The following is a 22,670-nucleotide window of genomic DNA, read 5'->3' as shown; positions in this document are numbered from 1 at the left end:
AATAGTCTATCAGAGGAGATTATTTTGCCTTATTTCAGTGCTGCTGATAGAAGCAGTGTCACCTGCTGAGAGAGGGCAGCTGGGAGGTGACCAGCCCAAGGCAGGAGTGGGGTGTGAGTCAGCAGGTGCCCATGTCCAGCAGCAAACATGAGTCAGCACCGGCCGCTCGGCAGCTCCTGGAGGCTGCTCCTCTGCACCAGTGACCTCACCTGACCAGCACTGCAGGCTGCCTCCAGCACTGCTGTCCTTCTAAAAACAGAGCACAGGAAATGGGTTGTAAGTTTAAAGAGAAAAATGTATTCCTTGTTAAGGTTGCAAAAGAATTGTGGAGCTTTAGTGAAGCTGCAGCATCGGTCGGGATAAAAACGCAATAAATAAAGGTGTTGGTCTCACACTGGATTGTCATCTTGGTGTTTGTCTCCCTAGGATAAACCCTGAATTCTTATAAAGCAGGAGTTTGGAGAGGGAGGAGAGATTTCAAGACTCTTGTCAGAGCAGCACAGAGAGTTGTGTGACAGCTGCTCACCAGCCTGTCCCCACCAGCCCTGTCAGGAGGAACCAGCCTGTCTCCACTTCTTGCTCATTACTGGGTTTTAAGATCTTAGATAAACTATTTTTCATTTTCAAGAAAAAAACCCCAGTGTACAAAATAAAAACCTTGGGAAAGATGATCCTTAGCCGCTGTGGGAACGTGGCTGAACCACACCAGAGACCCCAGCAAGCGAACACTGGTGCTGTGCAGAAGTGCAAAGTGAATAATGGCCATATTTGCTCAGAGGCTGCTCAGCCAGGATCTCTCTTCTGAGATGAGATCCAGATGCTGCCAGAGGAGCAGGAATCTTCATGACTGGGACAAAAGAGCCTCAAGGGCCATCTATGTGGTTGTCCTGAAGGTTATTTTTCCCCTTTCACACTGAGTAGGGTTAAGTTGCCATTTGTTGTCTTTCTGAGTCTAAAACTCTTTTTGCCCCCCAAATTATTTGATTTCTTTGAATCCTGATAGTCCGGAGCCTTTCAGAACATTTACTGTTGGGGAGTAACAAAATAGGTTTCCACCTTGACCCTCCAAATCATTTTCTCCCCATTTCTCACACAGCCTATTCCAGTGGGACACATGGCCACGACACCTTGAAAGCATTCCACACCCATAAAATATGTACTGGATTGATGCAAAAAAATCCAGAATGTTGCAAGAGGTAGCCAGCCCCTCTTGGGACTGCTGGGAATATCAAAGCCAGAGTTCATCCTGAACAGAAGGGGGAAATTATTCCAGCAGCCAGGTGCCTGGGATGGCTGCCTTCCTTTGATCATGGCAAAGGTGCTTTTGAAACACACACAAGATAACTTGTCAAGTCCTGGAGATTCAATCCAGGGAGAAAGTAGGGAGAGTTGGAACTACAAAACAAGGCTTGGACAGAACAGGAAGCAGTTAAAGGTCATAAAGAAGCTCCTGTTGCAAACACACATTGAAAATGTGTGGATAGTGTTAATTTTATTCTGAATTAGACATTTTCTCTATTTTTCTTTTCTTACATGACAGTGTTAGAATAGGACACTGGGAGATGGGGGGAAAAAAAGAAAAATCTCTGTCATTCTAACTGAATTTAGTAGGCAGTGCCTGTGGCTTCTGCCCCTGAGCATGCCAGAGCACTGGCAGGTATTCCAACAACCTGTAGTTCCCTGCAGCAGCTGGAATTTGTTTGGGAGTGTCTGCATTGCAGCATGCTGGGAGATGTGTGGGTTTGGGAGGATTCCTTGCTCCCAAGCGTGTGTGTGATGCTCTAAAAGCACAGAAGCACTGGCCCCTCACAATAGCCACAAATGGAAATGATAAAAATTATAGAAAACAGACAGAAAATTACAAGAAAAGAGGTCCTGATGCCTGGGGTGGGGGAGAAACCCAGAGAATTCTTACTGAAATCAAAAGGCTTCATTCTGCTCTTTCTCCACTACTTTTACAGCAGTTTCCTCCCCAAACTGCAGGTCCTTTAGTGCCTCAGTGTTGGTGTAAAAAAAACCCCCTAATCCCATGCCTAAAAACCTGTCTGGGATCCCTCCTCCCTTTGCTTTTTGCCTAAAGCTGCTGCAAGGTTTGGGGTTTGGGTTTTACACCTCAGCCCAGTCAAACCAGACCCCTGAGCCGGCCCTGCAGGTGAGGCTGCCTTGGAATGGATGGTTAAAAAAAAAAAAGAAAAAAAAAATCAATTATTTTGCTTAACTCTACTGTCAGCAAGGGAAAAAGCAGTTTAGCCCATCTCGAGCAGACAAGAAAGGGAGGAAGAGGAGGAAAAAATCCTCTTTTGCCAGCGCCCGGCTGGGTGTGTCTCGCCCCCCCCCCCCCCCCACCGTGGGGCTGTGTTCCTGGCAGGCAGGCTTGCCTGGGAGGGATCTGCCGTCAAAGCCACCCAGGAAAGGAGGCCTGATATGCTCATTAATATTCCGAACTAGTGACCCTTCTTTTTCTTTCCACCCCTCGCCTTTCTCTGGGCGCTCCAGCCTCTCCCCGCCGCGGATGGCTGCAGCCCCCTCCAGCTGAGTCAGTCCTCCCTCCCCGCAGCATTGCAGCACCTCCGCAGCTCCTGCGCTCCTTCCTGCTCCTGCAGCACCGCTCCGCTCCCGCCGCAGCATGGCCAGCACCGTCTCAGGTAGGACTGTCGGCTTCTCGGGGGCTTGACATCAATGCACTTCTAAAACCATCAGGTTATATATATTTTTTTGAAAATCATTATTCTGAAGGTTTGGGTTGGTTTGTTTGTGGGGGTTTTTTTTCCCGTGGGTTTCGGGGGAGTTCTGTGCTGAGGAGGCAGCTGGTATGGCAGCATTGTTCCCCTTCCTCCCCCATACACACACCCCTCTGATGCAAGATAGCAGGTGGGCTTTTTATTTTAATATGAATACACGTGTGATAAACTTGCCAATTTAAAGTATTGCTGCCATTTCATTGTGCCATTAGAAGATGCTGCTATGTGCCAATTAAATGTTATTTTTGTAACATCGTAGAGCTTTTTTTCTTTCTTTCCCTAAGAAAATAATTGCATGCTGTGCAGCTGGATGTAAGGAATTCAGAAATTACATTTTGTTTTGTGAAGATCATGTATTGCTTAAATGGGTAATGGAGAGGAAGACATGGGCAAGAGCCAGTAATGCCCTAGAAAATCCCCCAAAGCCAACCAGAAAAACCTGGATGGGGTTTTGTGTATTCTCAGGGCTTCCCAGCCCCAGATTTCTTGCACAGCTCACATTTCTTGGTTAGAAGATGCTACAGGGGAGCGGTCCTCTGATGGCGTTGGGTGAAATGAGATGCTGCAAGGGAAGCCCTTCCTCCCTCCTGCAGCAGTGCCGGGAATCACAGCGCGGCTGCCCGGGAGCCTGGTGGGGTTTGGCTTCAGGATGGCAGCCCGAGGATGCTGTGCTGCTTCGGTCCAGCTTCCTAAAGACCTGTCTTGCCCTCTTTGACTGGGAAGGAGGGATTCAAGTGGCTGAAACTGGGAGCATGGGTCAAGGAGAAGAAAAGCTTGAAATGGTACAATGAACAGTGGGTGGGTTTAGAGGTTTTTTTTTTTCTTTTAGAAAACCAAGTTTTTTCTTGGAATGGCTCTGAATTCTGCATCCCACAAAGAGGGGCTTGGGAGGGGGAAGCGAGATCCTTGAGGCCTGAGCAGGAGCAACAGACAAAAAGGAAGAGCAGGCAGTGCTTTGTGCCCCCCAGGCAGGGAACCAGCCCGCAGGAGACCAGGAGACACTTCTTGCTTCTTTCACCGCCCTTTGCCGAGGTTTCCTGCTGTGCATTTTCTATTCCTTACTCCTTTTAAAAGATCAGTAGAGGCAGGGGGAAGAAGGACAGAGAGATGGAGGGGTGTGTATGGGGGGTGGGGGGAATGTAAGGGCGCAGCTGATCCTGAGTGTGCTTTGCATGCAATTAAAGATAAAAAGCAGCATTGTAAAAATGTGTTTGCGATAGAAAACCTCCAGCTATTGTGTATATTCCTGTGGGTATCCCTGTCTCAATGAACGTCTGCAGCAGTGCACTCTTGGGAGGTGCCACCCATCTCCTGTCTTCCCCACCGAGCAGGATTGGACCTCGTTTGCAGAGTGGGGGTGGGAGTAAAGGCTCAGACTTACCAGCCCTCTAAACCAAGGTTGCATCGAACTTGAGATGGACGAGGTGGTGGATGAAACACATGTAGGCAGAACATGCGATTTCCGCTTGGTGCATTCTCACCCTCCCAACCCACTGCATGCCCACAGCGTATTTCATCCTCCCAAAGATGCAGTTTCACTGTCAAAGAGACTTAAGATCATGAAGAAGCGTGAAATGGGGCTTCCTTGTGACTCAGATCAAGCAGAGAAGCGATTTCAAGGAGTAGGAAGTCATGGAAAGCAGTGCTGTGGCAGGAGGGAAGAGAATAGGGCGCTGCGTGCCAAGGGAGGATCGGGGCTGAGCCTCGCCCAGCTGCCTTTGCAGGAGCAGCTCCCCATCGCCTGTAGCACGTACAGCAGCAATGGAGAGCGGCCTGGAAAGGCAGGAGAAAAAGAATAAGGAATCCTTCAATCAAGGAATGGGTCTTGTTGGCTTTCTTCATTATTTCCTTCTTTATCCTCAGCAAAAGCCGATCCGTGCTGAGGGGAGGGCAGCTGCAGTCGTCTGCGGCTGATGCCCGGGGGCTTATCCCCCTTGGGAAGATTTGCTTGGTTTGTTTAAACAAACAACCAAATCCTTGGGATGAAAAGAAACAGGGCTTGTTCCCCCGAGCCTGGCTGCCCTCCCTCTTTTCTCCCTGTCACCTCAGGCGTTTTCTCCCGGCCCCGGGGGCTGCTGTCGGTGCAGGAGCCGCGGGGTGGGCGGCACATGCTCAGTGCCGGCTCAGCTGCGGAGCCGGCCCTGCTGCCGGGCAGCCCTTGCAGGGGCAGAGCCCTCGCACCTCCTCCCCGCAGCATCTGCACAAGGCTTTGTGCTTTTGTGCACCGCAGCCCGGGGGTCTGGCTGGGCTCTGCAGGGCTACGGAGCTCCCGCACCATTTGTAGCATCTGGGCTGAATAAAGAGACCTCAGATTATGAAATGATGCGGAAGGTGACATCCCCCCGGCTTTCTCCGACGCTGGCGTGTCTGAGGAGGTGGAGCCAAGAGGAAACACCAGGTTGTCATTCCTGGCCTCATGACTGGGGATGGTAAATGGGCCTTGGAAGATCCCAAGGTTTTGCCGTCCTGCCATGAAATGTGATAGTTGAGGGACTTCATATAGCTCTGGGTTATCCCCTGATCCCATTTCTGGGTGGTATTGAGGGACACCATATGGTGTTGCCCTGTCCTGACATTTCTACTGCCCAGGCTGGAGAGTCAGAGTCCCTTCTACCAAGCTCTCCATCTCTCTATGTTCTCAAGAAATCACTATTGTCTTTTTCTTTGACTGTTGAAGAGATCTATGTGGTCTTCAAAAATTATGGTTCTTTTATTAGGAATTCACTTTTACATGCCAAAAGAGCCTATTGTATTATTGTAGGCGTTTATATAGATGTATATTTTTTTTCACCAGTGTCTCCAAACAAGGGATCTAAATAACTGGAAAGTACTTGTTCTTTCTAAAATATAAATAATGCCTTGTTTAATGGCACCATGTAGACTCTGGGAAAATGCTTCAGATATCTCAAAAGAGCCCTTTCTTGGAATCTGTCATTGTTGGTTCAGATCTGGTTTAGCAGATGAACACATTCTCCTTCTGCTGAGTAAAAGCTGAGATTTAGCAATCTGATGTGGCAACCAGAAGGCTGCAGATAAGCCCATTGTGACAGCAGTGTGGGCAGAAGGGGGTTGAATGGGGCTGATGATTCTTCATGGCAATCCTTGGAGGGACCTGAAGCTCACTCAAACTTCTACACCCCTAAATTAACTGGAAACAATGTGCCTGGCTAATCCCTCCCAGTTGTCTTACTGACATGGGCTTTAGTCTTGCAGGTGTGAGTTATGTTTTAAAAATGAAAGTCTCCTCTCCAGAGGGGAGTTAAACCAATGGGCTGTGATTTAGAAATACAAGAGAGCCAGAGAGCAACCAAAGACCACATGCATGTGCTGTGGCACTTTGGCACCTCCCAAATGGTGAAGAGCTGCTCAGCACATTTCTGAACAATCCTTTTATTCTTTCAAGGTACTTCTACATGGTTATTGCCCTACTAGAGAATCTTATCCCCTCTAAATTGTTTATACAAATAATACCACTGTTTAATGGGCAAGTACAATAATCCTCAGTTAATGGAAAGGAAACCAAGATTCAAAGAGACCAAATGACTGTCTGTGGTCACAGAGCACATCTGTACCTGACACATCACGGCACTGGGCTCTGTTTTTGACTGTCTCATGGACTGCCACCTCACTAGCTCCTCAGCTCCTTCGTAGCTCTTTGTCTCACCCAAACCTGACTGTCCAAACCTGTGTTTGCCCCAAATGCACGCTCTGGGTCAGCTGCTTCCATTTGGTTCCTTCCTCTGCTTTATCAAGCAACCCCAGGCCATGCTTCTCTCCTTCCCAACAGTAACTCTCCCAGCTGCTGCACAGCTTGGGCCCTTCTCTCTTGCTGAGTCCACACAAGAGGAGATTTCCCTGGTTATTTTCCTGGGAGCAGCCCACATGTTCCAGTGCTACAGTTCGAGTGACTTGCTGATGCATTGGCTGTGCACAGCACGGGTTGCTGTGACATTCATGAGCTGCCAATAAAACCTGGGGGGAAGGAGCCGGGTGATTGGAAACTGTTCCTGGGCAGTAGCTCAGCAGATGTCTGACAGAAGGCAGAGCAAACCTCACATCTGCCTGTTCTCATGGATGGTTCCACATGAGCCCATGGTAACTTCTGGGCCTGGAGTCTCAGGGTGTCCCTATGCCATCAGTGTGGGGTACAGCTATGGAGCTGACAAAAAACCCCCAAACCTTCCCAAAAAAACCAATCAACCAGCCAACCAAAAACCAAACAAAAAACTCACTAGTGTTTTCTGGTTGTGTGAGATCTGCTACTGACCTGTTTGTAGAAGCTGGGGAGCAAGAAGGTGGAAGTGCACTAGACTGAAGGTCTGGCCAATATTTTTATGGTACGAGCCATAGAAGGGGAGAATATCTAAAACCTGCTGTACTCTCCAGGCTTATTGAGGACTCTGATTGCTTTTGTTGCGTGTGTGGCGTTGCAATCTGTGCTGGAGGTCTCAGTTCTCTGTCTTTCTGGCTTCTCTACCTTCTGTTTAAGCTTTGGCTTCATTTATAATTGGCCTGTTCCCATTTTTTCATGAGCTAATACTCATTATGGAAGCAATTCTTACTTCTCCAAAGTTATCTTCACAAACCAAATTATTTTCTTGTAACAACCTTCCTCTGACCTTGCTATCAGACAGAGCACATCCAGTCTCATCCATTTAAGTTTCACATAAATTAACCTTGCTCTGCCTCTGGTTCACTGTGACTGATGCTGTGTTGGTGTTGTGCCGAGATGGCCTCGCTCTGTTTTTCTGGATGCCATTAAATACCACCCCAGAACCTGGCTGCAGTTTAGCTTAATGTATTTAGGAAGCAGAGAACAAAACTTTTTAATGAATAATAGGTGTTAAGCCCCACCATCCAGGCACATCATGAGGAGGAAAATGGATCCCATTGCTCCTGCACCACACCATTCCCAGCTGTTCCTCCATCTCTGGCACCACAAGCACTCGGGGAGCAGCTGGATAATGTCTCCGGGGGTTGACTTGGAGATAAACACTTCACGTGGATCGATGGTGAGCACAGCACTGAGGCAAAGCGGTGGGGATATGGAAATGCAGGATGTTGCCTACAGCACTAGAGGGAGCACAGGAAAGGAGTCGCTGGAGAGAGCTGGGACCACCCTGAGCCTCCTGGTGCCTTGGTGAAGGCTCAGGGCATCTCCCTTCTTCTCTTTGAAACAGGGAGAAAGTGATTTTTCCCAGGCAGTATGTTCTATTGAAAAAAAAAAAAAAGTAATAACAATAATAACAGTAGTAATAATAATAATAATAATAATAATAACAATAATACACATGGAAAAGTTAGATGAAAAATTTTCATGAAGATTGATTGGCTCATGGGGTGTGGGGTGGAATACAACCAAACCAGAATCAGCCTGTGCTGATTGCAGGGCATAAATGCTCAGAAATGTTGAGGAACTGACTGCACCTTTATGGATTTTAGCTTAATCACTTCTCAGAGATCTCTAAAGCTAACAAAATGCAAGTTCACTCCACTTTACAGGCTGGGACACTGATACATTTTTTGTGTCTTTTACAGTTTATTCACTTCTTGGTTTACACAACTCAGTTATTTTCAATGTTTCACCCCAGTTCTAATAGGACAGCAGTGAAATGTTATGACACAGGGATGAAGACCATACCAGAGTGAATGAATTTGCTGCTGATGCTTCTATTGCAGTGTTTGCCTAAAAAAGAGAAGTAAAATGTCAGTAATTCATACCTGAGTGAGCAGCCTGTTCTAATCCTCTGCCCACCAACGAGGCAGAGCTCTTGCTGCGCCTCTGAGACTGAAGCAATGCTTTGGTATCCAGTCCCTGAGGACCCGAGCCAGATTAATTTATACAGAAATGAAATATTTGCTCAGTGCAAGCTGAGTTTATTTTTACGAAGTTAACAGAAGCAGAAATGCTAATAGATGCTCAAGTAAAAAGTTCAGCATTCCCTGTCTAATTGTTCTTAAAATATGTACATTTGTACACTAGATCCAGCCTTTCTGGGCAGAAACTCCTTGGCCATGTCATATTCTGGCCAACCACTCGTCTTTTCCTGGCTCAAGGGTTTTGTCCACTGGCATAAATATATCCTCAAAACCTTAAATCTATTGCAAATGGGAGTGCAAATAGTTCTGAAACAAGTTTTACTCCTGAGGCTGGCAATCTTTTACCCCTGAGTTTTATGCAGCTCTGATTGAGACAAAGTTTTGCTTAGAGAGGTCTCGGGTTTGCTCATCACTGACACGGGTTCCTAAAGAGCAACCCAGATGTTTTGGGTCTTTCTTTTAGTTACCAAATCAGAGGATGTACCTCTCCTCACAGGATGCTTTTTCTTGACTTAGCCTGATAAAACAATTATTTGTCACGGAATGTGTCATGGGCACAAGGCCATCACTGTGATGCTTCTGTGTCCTGCAGGTGCAGCTGGTGGCTCTGGAGCACAGGTGTGGGGATTTCAGGGATCAATTTAGTTCTCAGGGCATGGATCAGGGGCTCCTCAGGACATGAATGACATTGGGGGGCTGGAGTGTGTTCAGAAAAGGGAACAGAGCTGGGGAAGGGTCTGGACCACCAGGAGCACCTGAGGGAGCTGGGGAGGGCTCAGCCTGGAGAAAAGGAGGTTCAGGGGGGACCTTCTCACTCTCTACAACTCCCTGACAGGAGGGGGGAGACAGGTGGGGCTCAGCCTCTTTTCCCAATTAGCAAGTGACAGGACAAGAGGACGTGGCTCAAATTGCACCAGGGGAGGTTTAGATTGGACATTAAAGAAAATGTTTTCACTGAAACGGCTGTCAAGCCTGGCACGGGCTGCCCAGGGAACAGGTGGAGTCACCATCCCTGGATGGATTTTAAAGCCATATAGATGGACACCTGGGGACATGCTTTAGTGGTGGGCTTGGCTGTGCTGGGGGAACACTTGGACCTGATGATCTTGGAGAGCTTTTCCGAGCCGAACAAATCTGTGACGATTCTGTGCTCCTATGATTCTATAATTCCCTCAGGAGTCAATCCTTGCCCCTCTTCATGCCCGGCCCCGCGGCGGTGCTGAAGGGACAGCTGCCGGCCGGGGTCCGGCGGAGGTGACGGTCCTGAAGGGACAGCTCCGGGCGGGTAGCGGAGCGCCGGCAGCTCCCGGGGTCCCGGGAGGGGGCTCGGTCCGCTGCCCCCTTCCCGCTGCTGCCCCCGCTCCCGCCCGGCACTGGGGGCCGCTCGGGGCCCTTCGGGACCGTCCCCCGCCGGTCCCCGGGGCCGCGGCAGCTCCAGCCCCGCTGCCCGGCCCCGTGTGCCGCTAATTGCATCTGACGCTGGCGCCGGGGTGCAGCTGCAGGCTCCGGGGCGGGGGAAGGACGCAAAGCGCTTCCAGCGCTCACCACAGCCCTGCCGCAGCCCAGGGCCTTTTGTCCTCTTGCTCCTCTTCATTTTAATTGGCAGAGAGGGACGGTCAGCTTGCTCTGCAGGAGGGAAAGCAGGACAGGGGAGATCCCGATGGAATGGGGCCAGCTGTGAAATCCCCACAGCAAACCTCCTGAAAGGCAGGGAATGCAGCATGCAATCATCTGCACACAGCGCCAGTACTGAAGCTCAAGTCACGGAATACAAAGCCCTGTGCTCTGTAACAAGTGCTGTCAGACAATTAAATTGAATTAAATGACGGGGTCAAGGGTGTGGCACATCTGCCTCATGCCTTGGTTTCACCCAGGACCAGACATAAAGGTGGAGCAACGACCTTGTTGACTGGTTTGTTTGTATTAAACGATAATGTCTAAATGATAATAAATGATAATGTCTCTCATCTATTCCCAGGGACCATCTTCAGGGTTCTTGGCAGCACATTAGGAGATGCATTAGCTTACTGCTCCATGCCATGACTTTGGGCCTCTCAGAGGCTCTCCAGAGGTTTTTTTCATTAAGAACAGAATCAAAGATGTCTGGATGCCATTGCTGGTGTAAACTGTTCTGTATTTGGATTACATTTAAGAGCAGGAATGGGCAGGAGGTTCAAATCAGAATGAGGAGCAAGCTAAAAAAGTGTTCACTCAAGATCTGAGCTTCAGGGGTGGTGGTTTAGCAATAGAAGGGTGTTAATTAGAGTGAAGTTCTGCACCTAGGAGGAAAAATAAGTGCAAGCAGGAAGCAGGCATAGGTTTTCCCACTCAATTAGCTGTGGGAAGGCGAGGAGAATACCTGAAAGATGTTCCTAAGAGCATGTGGTACACAGGATATTACTTTTTTCAGAATTGTTCTGTGTCTAATGCCTCTTCAGATCACAGAGTCCTGGGGATTTCCCTGTCCTGGCCCAGGGGAGGGTCTTGCTCTGAAGGTGGCATTGACAGCTGAGTTGCAGAGTTGCCTCTGGCTGGAGCACAAAATGAGCTCAGTACAGAGGGGACAAACCAAGGCCAGAAGCACCAGGATGTGTAGGAAATCCAGAGGCAGAGCCAGGGCAGGACAGCAGGATGCCTGTGCCTGTGGCAGAGGCAGGAGGAAGGGCAGCACAAGGACGCTCAGGACGGGTCTGGCAGGACATGCAGCCATGAAGACTCTGTCCCCATGAGCCTGGGTGTCCCCCAAGGAGCCAGCCCAGGACAGAGCCTCACAGGACCCAGGAGGCAGCAGCACCCACTGTGCAGCCCCAGCTGCTGACCTGCCACATAGGAGTGATGCTTTGAGGGTTTCACTGGTGTGATAAAGAATGTGACAGCCTGACAGAGCACCTCACTGACTTCAACTCCTTCTGTTCTGAGGTTCTTTGTCAAGAGTGTGTGAACAGTTCACTGTCTTAAATGTGCTGAACTCCAAAAATTGAAGGTAAAGATTGCCCCAGAAGCAGATTGCTGCAATCTGTGTTGGAGCAGCACTTGTGATCACCGAGGATGCTGTGGTGCATCCTCCAGTCACAGGAACAATGAGCAAACTGGAAGGTTCATAGCAGCAGAGCTCGAAAGGATTGTGTGTTTCCTGTCCTTTGCAGAAGAATTGTTACTGTGGTCACAGACTGTACCAACCTCTGCCTGTGTGGGCTAAGGTGGTGGCAGAATCCACTCTCATCTCCCGTGATCTGCTGCTGCAGGGCAGGAGGTTCCTTGTGAAGTTGGGGTCCAGCTCTTCCCCTGGTAGCCGAGCTCCTGAACAGTTTCATCACTCAAATGCCCCTTTTTTCTCCACATTGCTGATCTCCTCTTTCCTCTTCACCCTCACCTCAGAAATGCTGACTTGTGAAATATTCCCAACTCGCCAGGGCTTGAGCAAGGTTTCCAGGTGTCAGTGGGCATCATTTATCTCAGAGACTGGAAATTGCACTTCCAGTGGAGAAAGGGTGTGAGTAGCTGTCCCAACATGTTTAGCTAAACGGGCTGCAGCATCCCAGCTCCTTTGGAGGGGAAATCTTGCACAGAAACTTTTACCTCTAGATGTGTTAAATCCCCACTGTGTGTGTTCCCATGACATTTGCCACACTGGCAGCTAATTTAGGCTGCTCCAGATCAGACGCTCCTTGGGGACCTTTTGGCAAGCTATGGCAGCATGAGAACATTTCCATAGAGTCTGGTAGCTGCAAATGGGATTTCCTGGCAGCATGGAAAAGCCTCCACAGAGTCTGATAGCTGCAAATGTGATACTTGCTTAATTTCTCCACAAAAAAGAGATGCTGTTGCCATTTGAATCTCTCTCATTACTATTTCATATTTTTCAGCCTACAAGGAGAAAATGAAGGAGCTGTCTCTGCTCTCCCTCATCTGCTCCTGTTTCCACACCCAGCCCCATCCCAACACCATCTACCAGTATGGAGGTAGGTAACCTGCTCCCACAGGAGCTCCAGTAGGGTTTGGATTATTGTCCTGTAGGCAACATGGGAGCTTGCCAGAGTCAGAGTCTCTCTGCTTCATGCTGGGGTGACATACAAGGTATTAACAGCAATGTGACCTTTCTGTAATTATGCCATGACTTTAAATTAATTGCATTTGCATGGGGGGATGAAGGTGATCACTAATCAAGAAATTCTGGAGATAAAACATAATCACCCAGGTCAGGACATGGGAAAATCTTAATTCCTGTATGAGGAGCTTGATAACCTGAGGTGAACACTCTCCTGAGAGGCAAAGGTTCACAGAATCACTGGTTTTTTTCCCCCACAAAGATATGGAGGTGAAGCAGCTGGATAAGAGGGCATCAGGCCAGAGCTTCGAAGTGATCCTGAAGTCCCCTTCAGATTTATCTCCTGAGAGCCCAATCCTTTCCTCCCCTCCCAAGAAGAAGGATCTGTCCCTGGAGGAGCTCCAGAGGAGGCTGGAGGCTGCAGAAGAGAGGAGGAAGGTAAGGAGATGTCCTGTAAAAGGAGTGACTTTTCTGGTACTGATTGCACCTAACCCTAAAACTCAGCAGGCGTAATTTAAAACAGCTGGGAAGAGTGTTCTGACACTTGTAATTCCACTGTAAATTGTCAGGTGAGACATAGGAATCATGGAGTGAGGTTCTGCAGCCCGATTTAGGCAGGGAATTCAACTCCACCATCATCATTGTGTAGATATGGCACTTGAGGACATGGGTTAATGGTGGGCTGGCCAGTGCTGGGGGAACTGTTGGACTCAATGATCTCAGAGGGCTTTCCCAACCTAAATGATTCTATGATAGCAGGAGAAAGGTGTCAAAAGTATCTTCCAAGCAAGAATATTACGTTATGGGGTGGAAGGGGGTGGCAGAGTGGTTTGAGCAGAGGAGAGAGTCAGAAAGCCTCTCCGGGGAGATGAAGTCTGGAAGAGCCTCTCCAGTGGCCTCACCCCCTCCCTCGGCAGACCCAGGAGGCGCAGGTGCTGAAGCAGCTGGCGGAGAAGAGGGAACACGAGCGGGAGGTGCTGCACAAGGCGCTGGAGGAGAACAACAACTTCAGCCGCTTGGCCGAGGAGAAGCTCAACTACAAGATGGAGCTGAGCAGGGAGATCCGTGAGGCACATCTCGCTGCCTTGAGGGAGCGGCTCCGTGAGAAGGCAAGTGCCACCCCCGGGACAGGGCTGGGGGCTGGGGGTGCTGATCCTCCTGGAAAAATGGGGTCTGGTCCCAGTGTGATGGGTGCAAGGGACAGGGCATTTTCTTGGTGGTGGTTGCTGAGGAGCAGCTCTGCTCCAGAGTAGCGTGAGGAGGGGGGTTATGGCCTTCAAGGTCAGTAGAGAACATAGCCTGGATAATCTTGACAAGAGCAAGTTCAAAGCCACGGCATCAGGCCCACCATGGGCTGTGTGGCCTGAAGGGTTTTGCAGGAGAGAGGAGCCAGGAGTGCGTTCACTGGAGGTTCCATCTCCTCCAGGCTCCCACAGATGATCCTTCACTCCTTGCAGGTGTAACCCCCTGCCCTCAGGGTGTGTTGGTTGGGAAACTGGTCTCTTTTTTTATGTCTGATGCAAATCCTGTGTGCAGGAGGAAAATATTGATCACAGAGCAGGGTGTGTTAGCCTGGTGTCATCTCTCCCATCTTTGCAGGAACTGCACGCAGCCGAAGTCCGCAGGAACAAGGAACAGCGGGAGGAGATCTCTGGATAAAGGGCTTTTCTACACATCTAGCACCTGATTCCTGTTAACAAACCAACCAATCGACCAACCAACACATTTTATTTTGTTTGTCTAGATGTGACATTTGGTCCTCCATTCCCCCTCCCCGGTGTTTGTCCCCAGCTACACGCTTCTCTCTGCATCCCTAATCGTCAGTGCTTGTGGGGATTCACAGATCATAGGGACCTCTAAGCAGAATAGCAACTAGTTCACATCAAATAGAGAATCAAATCAATTGACCAGTCAATCAAACAGCTTCTTTGGAAGGTTTTGTCCTTTTTTTAAAAAAAAATATTTCTTAAACTCATGTAAAAAAAAAAAAACCAAACAAAGATATTAATAAATTCAACCAGCAGTGTCACAGAGATACGGATTTCTTATCTGGGGCTTTTCCTCCTCTTGGTGTTTGCTCTGAGCCAAATATCAGTTTCAGAAAAATGGGAAGTAAGTGATAATTTCTGTGTGTGAAGTAAAATAGGGAGCAGCCCCCTGTTTGCCCATGGTAGGAGAGAGGAAGGAGAGGGATGGATGGCTCAGGAGCCGCTGTGTGCAGATCCCCCATCTCTTGGCTGCCTCCAGAGCCAGCCCAGGCAGACAGTGACCCACAGTCCTCATCTTTGGGCGATTTTTGAGAGCCTGTGTGGAAGCAGCTGAGGGGCTCCACCCAAAGCTTGGTGCCAGGTGCCACATCACAGCAAGTCCCTGTCACAGTGGGCACTGCCTGATGCCCTGGTTGGCCACTGAGCTGCCCTCTCCCTGGCTAAGCGGGGACTGAGGTCTTGGCCGTTCTGCCCGGGAGAGCCACAGGTGGTGATTGCATTCCTAGCTCCGTGGGAGCCCTGGGAGAGGACCCTCAGTCCTCTGTGGGCTCCTCAGTGCTCCCACAACACAGGATTCCACTCGGTTAGGAAAGCAAATCCAACAGAGACGGGGCGTGGTTGTGAAACAGCCTTTTAGTGAACAGAATAATCCTTCCCTCTTTCCAGAGATGGATGTGGCTCTTTGGGGCCATCACAGGGCAGATTGCTGGAGACCAAATCCCAGGGCTCTTTGTTGATCTCCACAGAATTCCCAGCTGGATGTGGGAGGGATCCTTCCATGGCCATGGCTTGATGTCAGGGGACTCTGCTCCTAAAAGGAAGGGCTACCTTACTCCCGAACCCCTCCTCCTGGGCTGCGGGGAGGACAGGGCTGTTAAAAAGCTCCTGTGCTGTCAGTGACAAAAGAAAATTAGATTTAGGGCAAAGAAGGAAACTGAGGGTTGAATTTCTTAACAGTAGCTAATGATCAGTTAATAGTAGCAGCTGTCTTAGATAAGCATCTGTGTAGAGCGCGGCATCACCATCAGCATCACCTCATCCATATAGTGACGAGAAATTTTAAAAAGTTTAAAAAAAAAATTTAAAAAGTACTTTAAATGAAATGTTTGTGTGTAAGAAATGGTTGAAACCGTCAAATGTCTGTGTCCTGCGTTGGTGGGATCTGAGAAGGTATCTGCAAGATATTAACCCTGTCCTACTCTCTGTGGTGCTGAGTGTTTGCTTGGTGTGTAATTCTGACCTGGAGCTTGTTGTAAATACTGTTTTTAGTACTATGATTATTATGATTATTATTATCAGAAATGTTGTACTCATGAGCAAGAGTTGAAAACAAGAGAAATGGCCATTCTCACTCTCTCCTGGGGGCTCAGAAGGAGTCAGAGGCTGGGCCAGGCGAAGGCAGGGTGCCAGTGGGATGCTGGACAGAGAGTAGCTGGAAAACGATGGAATTGGGAGCTGGAGGCAGCCGAGTCCTGCAGGCAGGGCGGTGAGAGCGGGGACGGCTGCTCCTCATGCTGGGAGGAGAAGGAAGGGCTGAGAGGAAGAGTAGAGGTGATGCTTCAATTCTAGCACATATAATTAGTGTTGATCCAAACCTCCCCGTGTGGAGGTTCCAGGTGGTTCCCTGCAACCCTGCTGAAGCTGCAGGATCTGTCAGGTTTAGCATGTGCTGGAAGAGAGATGGTCAGTAACAGGTTGTGCTGGTCAGAGCCGTCCTCCCAAACAGCTCCTGAGTCTCCAGGCTCAATTCCTGCCTGGATCTTCCCTCTCGGTCCCTTGTGCTGCCCCACGCCCCTCTCCTCCCCCTCCCTGGAGCCCAGATGGGTCTCAAGTTGGGACTTATTCTTGCAATAGCTTTTCCTGGCAAAAATTCCCTTGGCAAGTGCTGAATGGCCTGGCAGATGGTGCTTGTGCAGGTGTGAGCACTGGGAAATGAATTTTTCTCCTCTCCCTCAGGTTGGTGCAGTGAGGGACAGTGGATATGGCTGGAAAATGTGTTACTGCAGGATAAGCTCCTGCACCAGAGGAGCAGGGACGTGCACATTGGTAATGTCAGGTAGCTGCTGCAGAGACACGTTGTGCCAAGGAAACTGCCTCACCTGTGGGGCCAGAGGCTTTACGTGTCGCAGAGCCATGTTTGCCTGGTGCAGATGGATGGAGTAGGGATGTTCAGGAGCTTGTCCAGTGCCATGGAGCACTATCAGGGAAATGTGTGACTGCTTTGGCTGCGTGGTGTTGGCTGGATGAGGAGTGTCCACCCACTGCTCCAAACCCATCGTGGCCAGGAGCTCATGCAGCACTGTGCCCAACCTGCAGCATGTGGCACGAGCCAGGATCATGGTTATTCCATGCCTTTCCATATCCCTTCATGCTATTGGCTGTGTGCAGCTGCATACTTCATGCCTCAATTGAGACTAATTAAGTATCCTCATTAACATCCTTACTGCCCCAGCCTGTGTCATTCCTGGAGCATTCCTACGTACTGTGGTAGTGGACACGGCATGCAAAACCCCACAGTTCTTGGGGTCACCTTCCTTGTGGTGGGGCTTGAGGTCTCCACTGATTCCTGAAGGTGTTTATGAATTGAGTTCTGAACTGACAGTTTTCAGCCCCATTTTTGCAGCAGCATAAGGACATGGGAATGTGCCTTGTCGGGGGAGCATCCTCAGGGCACCCACGGTGTCCCTGCCTGGACCTCGAATGTGGCAGCGGTGTGAGGGAGGAAAGTCAGGAGGGTGACATCATTATGTGCATGCACAGGCCTTCCAAGAGCCCTTCTGGAGAAGAGCCTCAGATTCAGGCAAGACTGAGGAGCTGAAGCTAAATGAGCTCCCAGCTGGCACCAACAGCCGGGCGATGGGTGAAGCTGTAGGAAGCTGGGACAACCGGCCTCACAGCCCAAATTACAGCTCTGTGCCTGCATTATCCTGTACAGCAGAGCTCAGCTCTGTCTGTAAATAGGCACTTCCAAGGATGCTGGCCCCTCTGACTGCTTCTGGACTGAGCCTTGTCTTATTATTTTGGAGTCATTAAAAAATCTTGCTCTAACCCAGTTGTGGGGTTGTTTTTGAGTTGACCTTCCAGGGCCGGTGGGAGTTGACGATTGCATGCATCCTGCCTCGGGGGTAGGTCAGTATTGCTGCTCCCTTTCAAATGTAAACTTCAGCTTGCTTGCTTTAGCTTAGCCCAGCGTGACTCTCTGGCCCTGGCTCTGCAATCCTGTCTCATGGGGTTCGTTATATCCCTCCCATGGCATTCCTGTCCTCCTCGCAGTGGCTGTGCACCCGGCTGTGCACACGCGCACAGAAACGCATCCGTGGAAATGATATATGCACATACACTCTGATACCACTTGAAATGAGTCAGGGAATGGCTGTTTACGGTGCTAGAGATTTCTTACTCCCCATGCTAGGGACGAGATGACATAGTAAGACCAATAAACTCCACCTTTGTAGTCAGTTGTCTTCAAGTAAAGCAGCAGAGGCACACTGGCCCACGCCTACGTGTGGGTGCTCCCTGGTCCCCGGGCTGCAGGGACGCAGGGGACAGCTGGGCATCCTTGCTCTGGCATCTCCTCTGCCTCAGTTTCCCACACCCTTTGACAAGGGGACACAGACGCTCCCTCCCCACGGGGACCACGGGAGAGCCGATGCCTCCACGTCTCTAAAGTGCTCTGAAATGGAAAGTACCAAAGTACAAAGTTGGGATATGCAGCTGTGTGCCCCGGGAGGAACACCCTGGCCCATGGCTGCAGGAGAGGGTTGGAAGATGACTGTGTGGGCACAGGGCTGAGCTGTCACCCCGGGGCTCAGCACCCTGGCTGTCCTCTGGGCAGGATGTGCTCCTCCTGCCACAGCCGGGGTCACCGTCCCCTGTGCCGGGTGGGGAGCTGGCACAGAGTCATGGAAAGACTTTCCATCCCTAACAGAGCCTTGTCTGGTTCCCTTCGGTCTGCCACGTGCATTTCATTGTCAACTTGAGGTTGTTGTTGTGCAAAAGAAGTGATTATGAAAAAAAATAAAGGAAAAAAAAAGAAATAAAGTTGGTATGAAACCGTATGTGTCCATCTCTCTCCATAAATGGATTGTTTTAGTTCCAAGGCTTCTCTTTGTATTGTGAGAATACTCATAAACAGCATAAAACAGAAAATTGACCTAAAGATTTAACAAAATAGACACTAAGACTCTGAATGCTCAGTGTGTGCTTTTTTACACAGCATAAAAGAAGCAGAAATTGAGAGTTTTTCACCATTCTCAGTGGGACAAAGTAATAAATGCTTGAATGAGGGTCCTGCTGCCACCCCCTGTGGCTGGGAGTGAGGGTGTGCAAAGTCCTTACACAGGAAGATCAAAAAAGATATAAGGCAGTTACAAATACAACAAATGCAGTTCTATAAAACACATGAGCTTCTTTATTAAAAACTCCAGCGCTTCCTTCATGAGCTTTTCCTGAGAAAGGATCCAGCTGGGGCTGGACAGAGCAAGAGGGAGCAGGGCTGTAATTCCCAGGGAGGAGGGACCCCAGCCCATGAGACCCTGCATAGCCAATGCTCCAAGTCCCAGCCCTGGGCCAGGTACACAAAAATGTCCTAAAGCTGCAACTGAAAACAAACTGAAAAGTTTGTAATCCACAGGGACATGTGGGGGGATGGTGCCTGGCTGCTTTCCCGGCTGCTGGGGAAAGGATCCCCTACTTGCCTTTTGCGGGGGGCTTTTGCCACCACAAGCAGTGTCCAATGTCACTGGCCACTGTCCTCCCTGTCCTTGAAGGGATATTGAGACAGCAGCATCCTCATGGGCTGTCCCACATCTTGCAATCCCATCAAAATAACCAGTGTGGGAGACTTTCCACAGAGCTCAGCAGCACTCAGTGCAAAAAGAGACAAACCAAGGGGATGGCAGGGGGGTAAAATTTCATTCCCAGGGTGGTGTTCTGTAAGGGCAGGGAGGACAGTGCCAGGACAGTGCCAGGACAGTGCCAGGCACTATCATGGTGGTGGCAATAGCAGAGCAGCCCATGCCCGATGCTTTTCCCATGTGTCCTCAGGACGCTGCTGCCCACACAAACAGGAATTCTATTTTTGCAGCGTGACCTTCCTGATTCTGGAGATAATGACCTGACTGCAAACGCAGCATTGCTCGCTTTTCCTCTGAGATTTGATACAGTCAACTTGATGCCACGAAGATTTTTGCCTTTTCTTTTATACCCCTGTTATACCTTTTTACAACTTCTGTATTCCTGGTGCTTTTTGCCTACATTCTTGGACTTGTTTGTCAAGCTAAGAGACTAAACATTTTAGAAGCTTCGTAGCTAGGGATCAGTGTGCCCCAGACCCCAAGGTCCTCTCCAGAACACATTCTGTAAACCAAGATAGAACCATCCAGGGGAAGGTTCCTTGGGGAGGGGGGCTCACTTGAGCCTCTCATTGGGGAATCTTTGATAGATCTGCTAATTAGTAAAACCTATAATGTTATACCCAATATTGGGGGGGAGACACAGAGACACAGAGAGAGAGACACAGGGATAGACTCGGCGGGGTGCATCTCGATGCATATGACCTAGACGTGTACACCTAAGGATCCTTAAAATAAATACCAAGGTAAAATCCCTTTTCCCCTTCTAACCGTGTATGACTCTTGATTTTAAGACCAGGAAAAGACATCAAACTAACCCAGGCTCTTCTAAAATATGGATGTACTAAAGTAAACCTCTGCATTTGTCTTAGGAAAACAGGCACAGTCCTTGCTGCCACACAATTCAAGATATATTGATGAGACTGAGCACGGTCTTTAACCAGTTAATTCAAGACACATCCTTCATCCTTTTTGATCTGAAGGAGAAAACCACAGAGGCATGGAATCTCTTGGGGCAGGATGGGGCAGGAGGATCAGAGGGAATTGTGGAGAGGCTCCCACCGCCTTCCAGCCCAGCCCACTGTGCAGCCCTGCAGGGCTGAGTGCTGAAGACACAATACTGAAGGCTTGAACCAGACTGTAGCACCCACAAAATCACAGAATCAAGGAATGGTTTGGGTTGGAAGGGACCTTAAGGCCCATCTTGTTCCAACCCCCTGCCCCAGGCAGGGACACCTTCCACTACCTCAGGTTGCTCCAAACCCCACCCAACCTGGCCTGGAACACTTTCAGGGATGGGGCAGCCACAGTTTCTCTGGGCACCCTGTGCCAAGGGCTCACTACTCTCACAGGAAAGAATTTCTTCCCAATATTCAGTCTAACCCTGCCCTCTGTCGGTGCCCCTTGTCCTGTCACTCCACACCCACGTCAAAAAATCCCTTCTGCAAAAATCAAAACCAGGTCAAGAAAGCAGAATTTCTACATAACTCTTGAAGGGATCCCTACAAAGTGCTTGAACTGTGCCTGAGTAAGGGAAGGGAAGAGAGAAGAGACTCTGCCAAGGTAAATGCAGAGGCTCACCTGGGCAGGCAAAACCCAGAAATTTTGCGGAGTGATTTGGTTTGAAAAATAACAGCTCATCCTTTCTCAGCAGCCTCACTGGCACCATGGCTGGGGCAAGTCTGCCCACTGACAAAGGGGCAGAGCGGGGAGCAGAGCAGGTGCCAGGAGGTGAAATCATCCCATTCTCTGTGCTAGGAAGAGCCCAGGCACCTTCCTGTATCCTGGGATCTGACAGCAAAAGCCAAGTTTTGCTTTCCAAGAGATCACTGCCTGCCAGGAAAACTGGAGTAGGGCAGCATTACTGGGGGTTTGCTGCTTCTTACCGTGTTGATGAGGCTGCTGTTCTTGGGCACTGTCGGGAGATGGTTTTAGTGGAAAAAGGGACCTTTTATCTGTGCTGTCCAACCCCACTGAAGACCTGAGGATGCAGCTGCCAGGGAAGACACCAGCAATGGCACTGGTAGAGAGACAGACAGGCTTCCATGGAAAAGGGAGTCACCATTTCCAGTGGGTGATTTCACCTTGCTGGTTACCGCTGGTTATCTTGGAGAAGGAGAAATACAACTCCTTGTGGAATATCATTTTGATGGTATTAGCCTGCGTAGACTGGTAAGTGAGGGGGAACATGAGGGAAATAGAGGTGGCAGCTGCTTATCAGGCGCGGTTAGTTTGCATGGGGACAAAAAATGGAAAGGAAGAAACTTGGGAAAAAAAAATTAAATAAACCACCACAAATGTATCAGACAGGATCATTAGAAATTTGTGTAAAAAATACTAAACAGACCAAATGCCACCTGAACACCTGTCAGGAAAAGCCACCCACCCAGTAGCTGTGAAAAGCTGACAGAATGGAAACATAGTGAGTGTTTCCAAAAGGGACTCATGACTTTTGGGGCCTCTGGCCTCACTCATCTCTTTCCAGAACGTGTTAACCACCTACTCACAGAAGAAGTGCAATGTGGCAAGATCATGCAAAAAGTCCTCCCTGAGAAATTCTTCAGTGTCTCCCAAACCCTGGGCCTCACAGCAAAACCTGTGAGAGCTCGTCGTGGCCAGGGAAACAAGAGAGCAGAGTCACAGCTTGAGACTTAGTGCTGATAAGGACCAGCAGCACATTGGGGCTCAAACAGGAAAACAGACGCTGAATCAAACTGGACAAGGGCACTTTTTAAATGCTGGAAATGGCCCCAGGGAGATATTAGAGCCCCTTCCAGTGCTTAAAGGAGCTCCAAGAGAGCTGGAGAGACTTTGGACAAGGGCATGGAGTGACAGGACAAGGGGGAATCCCTTCCCAATGACAGAAGGCAGATTTAGGTGGGATATTTGGAAGAAACTCTTCCCTGTGAGGGTGGTGAGCCCCCAGCACAGACTGTCCAGAGAAGCTGTGGCTGCACCAGCCCTGGAGGAGTGCAAGAAAGTGTTCAGCGATGAACAGCTGAGGGCTTTCACAAAACCCTGGAGAGCCAGAGAGGGACACAGGGCTTGGGGGACACACACAGGGAGCACACAGCCCAGGGGGAACATGCAGGGAACACAGGGGTATATACAGGCGGCACGGGGGGGATGCAGAACGCGGCAAAAGGATACACAGGGGACACGAGGGGCACAAAGGACTAAGGAGGGGGACACAGGGGGCACACAGAGAGGACATGGGAGG

The 22,670-nt window shown here is 49.6% G+C and overlaps 1 protein-coding gene across 1 annotated transcript; it reads left to right on the top strand.

Moving 5' to 3' along the window:
* Positions 1-2,626: 2,626 nt before the first annotated feature.
* STMN3 (stathmin 3) lies at positions 2,627-14,268 on the top strand (the record flags this gene model as incomplete). Its single annotated transcript, XM_082292577.1, has 5 exons — positions 2,627-2,645; positions 12,428-12,523; positions 12,872-13,047; positions 13,527-13,718; positions 14,209-14,268. 5 exons carry the CDS (start codon positions 2,627-2,629, stop codon positions 14,266-14,268), a joined length of 543 nt encoding a protein of 180 aa, XP_082148703.1.
* Between the last annotated feature and the right edge of the window lie 8,402 nt (positions 14,269-22,670).

The sequence above is a fragment of the Coloeus monedula genome (genome assembly GCF_965178545.1).
Source record: "Coloeus monedula genome assembly, chromosome: 17".
NCBI classification, from domain to species: Eukaryota; Metazoa; Chordata; class Aves; order Passeriformes; family Corvidae; genus Coloeus; species Coloeus monedula.
Note: the sequence above shows the minus strand (reverse complement) of the source record. Positions and strands in the feature narration are given on the sequence as shown.